This window comes from Physcomitrium patens, chromosome 6 (assembly GCF_059467195.1).
Source record: "Physcomitrium patens ecotype Gransden chromosome 6, ASM5946719v1, whole genome shotgun sequence".
Taxonomy (NCBI): Eukaryota; Viridiplantae; Streptophyta; class Bryopsida; order Funariales; family Funariaceae; genus Physcomitrium; species Physcomitrium patens.
The window spans coordinates 20,635,777-20,640,839 of NC_143415.1; the positions used below are offsets into that span (position 1 = coordinate 20,635,777).

Sequence of the window (5,063 nt, forward strand, 5' to 3'; positions counted from 1 at the left end):
GATGCATTCTTCTACGCAATAAATATATTTTTTTTTTTATCAATTATGGTTATTATTCATAACTTGATGCTTTTGACTTTTTAAAAGTTGATAATCTTGTGAAAGAAGGTTTGGAAAATTATTTGTTAGAGCTATATGTAACAATGAAGGTGCAATTAAAGAAAGCTCGAGAATGACAAAAGATCAATGCAAATGCTTATCAAAAGGAACAACTACAATTCAATGTAAGTGAGAAGGTATAGTTGCTTTGTTGTAATATCAAGACTACTTATCCTTGTGATAAGTGGGACTATTACAGGGTTCGACCTTTTCATATTTGTAGACAAATCAATGTAGTTGCTTATTGATTACATCTACCAAAGGCAATGAAGATCCATCCTGTCTTCCACAAATCTCTTCTTAAACCAAAAAGAGTATGAGTATACCAAGAAGAAGACAAGTTCTACCTCCTTCTGTAGAAGTGGACAATAATAAAGAATTTGAAGTGGAAGAAGTTCTAGACTCAAGGTGGCGCAAAAATAAATTGGAATATCTTGTCCATTGGCATAGATATGATATTTGTGAATGCACATAGAAGTCAGTAAAGAATCTTGCAAATGCAGTAAAGGTGGTGGAGACTTTTCATCGATGACATCCATATAAATCAAGATGAAGAAGAGTAAGTCTTTGATATAAAAGAAACAAGGTCTAGAAAAAATTACATTCTTCTTTCTATCTTTCTTTGTAGCTTCTTTGTATTTGTGATGCTAAAGAGATAGAAAATCAACAACTAGCAGATTCAACTTAAGAGCTTTCATTTATGGACTTATCAGATGAGACATTGTGATTATCACAACCTTCAAGACGATAAAATTGAGATAAAGATCCTCAAGAATAACATGTCCTTCCTCGAATAGATGATAAGTTACAATGAATTTCATATCATGACCTTGAAAGAAACTCCCAATATTTGGTAATTTTATTAGAGGTAAGAACAACTCTTAACGGTGTTTCAAATGTTTTATTTGAAAGAAGTTACACAGGCCTCAACAATGACCGAATAACAGGGTAGTCTTCTCGCCTAATATGAGATACTATCGATGGTTGAGAGGATCTATCAACTATCTTTCAAGAGAATAAAGATTAGAATATGTGGCAAATATAATCTGCCATAACTTACATTTCTTCAACTTATGAAGACCACTCCTTATGGAAGTCGTCCTTAGAAGGGATGATAATATCACGGATATACACATGTAAAGCAATAATTACCTATATGATTTAGGTAAAAGTAGGTTAATTCCATAATATCTTCTATAGTAGCTTTCTAGAAGTTTCATAGACGCTGTTTTGACTTTATACGTGTCTTTAATTGACTTTTTAGATTAGAAACGTGGTCAACAAGTTGGCCATGTGCCACATATGTTGGTAGCTTGAAGAACAAGCTAATTATATAGCCGACACATAGAAAACTTGCCTTGTAAGCTAAGGCATGTATCTTGCAAAGTTAAGATATATTAGAGGTCCTATAGAATATTGTCACATAGATTCTAGTTAGATAGTATATATAGAGGTAAGAGTAAAGCCGTCTTCACTTTTGTCAATTCCTTTCTTGCTACTAGTTTAGATTTAAGAGCCTCTAATTTCTTTGTCTTTTGGCAATAGCTATTCCAATTTTTTTATAATATACATACTACATTATTGCTATTTTGTCACTTTTCTTTTAACATAGATTTTTCAAGTTTATGCATCATCTTCTACTTCATATCATTGATACCACATATGACTAAAGCTTTTGGATTCCACTCAATTCTTAAAATAAATCCCAATTAATGTTGAAGAAATAAAATATAATATAATTAATTGATTTCCATCTTAAAATTAAAAGGGATATTTTTAATGATTCATATAACAAATAAAGACATGAAGTCTTAATTTCTTGAATTCCATTTTAAAAGAAAATTACATGACATTAGAAAATTAAAAAAGACTTTGCAATAACAATTGAGACTTATTTAAAGATGGTTCTTTTATACATAATATATATTTTTAATTTTTTTATTGTAAAAATATATCATATAATCTGACATTCTTTAGAAAAGTGATTTTATAATTACAATTAATATTATTTCAAAAATTTGATGATTTTTCAATATCACCAATTCATTATAAAGTACATACACTTAAAATTATTTTAGAACCAACATGTACATTTTATTGGCAATAATCCAATACAATATAATTTTTAAAATTTTAATTTTATTGCATTTATCTCAGTTTATTAAAAATAACATTTCTTTAATCTACAAGGTAATATTAATGTTTTAAAAATTAAAATTAGAAATAACTTATATTTGGTTGATGTGTTTATAAGATTGAATCACCAAAAAATATTTAAGCTAATTATTTAAAAATAACATACATGCACTAACAAAAAAAATTATGCTTTATACTTTGACAATAAATTTATTGAAAGTTTTACTTAAATTGTGATACAATTCTCACATATAATTAAGGTCAAAAAATACAACCAATTTGCAACCATTTCCAATTGAATTAGTTGCATTATTAATATCCACATTGTCAATGCACTATGTAAAAATAAGAATTAGGAGTAGGGAACCACAAATAGAAAAAAATGCATATTGTCAATGCATCATGTAAAAGTAAGAATTAGGATTAAAGAACCACAATTAGACAAAAACCCATATTATCAATGCACCATGTAAAACTAAGAATTAGGGTTAAATAACCACAATTAGACAAAAACCAAGTTGATAACAAGAACAACTCGAAGCCCCTTCCTTCATAAATTGTTGAGAAACCAAGGGGGCCCCGTGAGGGGAACACTCTTATCCACAAAGCTCCTACGTTCCCAAATGCACCAGAGGGTGGAGCGCATAGGGGAGCGAAAGGTGGAACGGGGTTCCCCATCCCAGAAGAGCGCAAGAGCACAAGTTTCACAATATCCTATCCGCAGCGCTGCCTCTCTCGCTTCTTCCCTGAAGGCTTGGTTTGCGGGGATCGCTTTCCATTTCTCTCGTTGTAGCTCGAATTGCAGCTGGACTCGATTCAGATTCGCCTCTGAATTTCTGCTACGCAGCTGCGTCTCGTCGATAGCTCTCCAATGGCGGCAGCGGCGTCGATTTCCGCTGTGAGTGCGAGCTTCACTGCCCTGTCATTGCAGAAGACCCCAACAACCTCATTCAATGCGTCGTCTCCGAAGGTGGCCTCCTCCGTCGCGTTGCCTGCTTTCCATGGATTGAAGGCGAGCAATCTGTACAGCGCCGCCCCCTCGGACCTTCACTCCCGGGTCGTGTCCCAGTGCGCCGTGGCCGCGACGTCTTCCTCCCGAGGTGTTGTATCCATGAGCAGTGTGGAAGCCGGCGTGGGCTTGATGGGTACCAAGATGGGGATGATGACCTACTTCACCGAAGACGGTATTGCTGTGCCGTGCACCGTTGTGGGTTTTCATGAAGGGAACATTGTCACCCAGGTGAAGACGGATGCCACTGATGGGTACACGGCTGTGCAAGTAGGGTACCGGAGGGTGAGGGACCGGAAGTTGACGAAGCCCCAGCTCGGGCATCTTAACAAGGTGGGCGCCATTCCCATGCGCCACTTGCAGGAGTTTAGGGTGGTGTCCGCTGAGGGGTTCGAGCCCAACCAACGGCTGCAACTGGAGGAAATGTTCAAGGCAGGTGACTTGATTGACGTTGTGGGCGACAGCATTGGAAAGGGTTTCCAAGGTCAGTGCACCGCGACTTGACTCATTCATTCGATAAATTCAATTTCTGGCGTCCTTTTGTCTTGGGGACATATTCAAGAGTTTATAGTGAATTCTTGAATTATGCTGCGGTTGGGGCACAGGGCTTGATATGAGAGTAGAAAGTTCTTCCTTCGTCTGCTGGCGTTGGTAATCATCTCTGTCATACTTTTGTTCTACCTCTTTCTTCTACGTGTGATGCTTTTGGTTCAATTCCAAATCCAATCTCGAATTCGACCTTCGTAGTTTGATGCAGTGGATATTTACATAGTGTGGCTTGCAACCTCTTCGGAACTCAGAAGAGTTGCTTGTAAGTCGAATTGAGGGCTCAACGCCAAAGTGATAAACCCTTTCTCGGAAACCTCGGTGATTGAGCCTATTCTTGAAAAAACTTTTCCTGCATTTTGTAGTGAACTTGAGGTTTTGCATTGCGCAGGTGGTATTAAGAGGTATAACTTCGCCAGAGGTCAGATGACTCACGGTTCCAAGTCAAAGAGGCAGCTCGGTTCCATTGGAGCTGGAACTACGCCCGGACGTGTTTATCCAGGAAAGAAGATGCCTGGACAAATGGGAAGCGGAAGGACAAAGGTCCGGAAGCTGGAAATCGTCAAGGTTGATCCTGAGCTTCGTGCTGTGCTCATCAAGGGTTCCGTTCCTGGGAAACCTGGAAACCTTCTCAGGATTACACCAGCAAAGATAATTGGTAAGAACATTCCTAAGAATTAGGTCTCGTCGCAAGGTACACTCACACTGTAGGTTATTTGTTGGTTTTTATTTTTTTGTGCTCAGCCTGTTGGATGATAGCCTTAGGATTTTCCAGCATCTCACAGTTAGTTAAAATCCGTCTGAGTCAACATCCCTCTCGAAACCGTGAATGCACGGAGAAGATTGGAGGGTAATACCATCGTTTTTGGCAACGGCCTGCTGTAATTCTCCTGCAGGGTTTACTTTTGAAGGAAATTTTCATGAGAATGTCTTGTGCTTTCACGCCCACACTCCAGATTCTAGATCAGTGTTACTTCAATTCAATGCCTGTTCAGTGGACTGGACAATACCTCCTCTTCAGGAAGTATATAAAATATGTGATGATAACCCCAGAGAATGTGTATCCAACTCTCTGAACTATGTCTTGTGGGTGAGGAGATAGAGTAGCCTCAACCTCATTTTCAATCACATTATCTTGCTTCTTTAGCGGCAATGCACGGTACTGATAAATTTCAAGCGATCGTCTGTGCTTCGACAGAACTCTCAACTATGAGATGGCAGTTATGTCGGCCTCTTTCACTCATCTTCACAACTTGGGTTCCTCCCATTATGA

At 37.7% G+C, this 5,063-nt stretch overlaps 1 protein-coding gene across 1 annotated transcript; it reads left to right on the forward strand.

Annotated features, from left to right (window-relative positions):
• Positions 1-2,958: 2,958 nt before the first annotated feature.
• Positions 2,959-4,738, forward strand: LOC112284030 (large ribosomal subunit protein uL3c). The gene is made up of 2 exons (XM_024523506.3): positions 2,959-3,728; positions 4,182-4,738. The coding sequence occupies exons 1-2, from the start codon at positions 3,107-3,109 to the stop codon at positions 4,469-4,471; spliced, it is 912 nt and encodes a 303-aa protein (XP_024379274.1). The 5' UTR covers positions 2,959-3,106; the 3' UTR covers positions 4,472-4,738.
• The last annotated feature ends 325 nt before the right edge of the window (positions 4,739-5,063 follow it).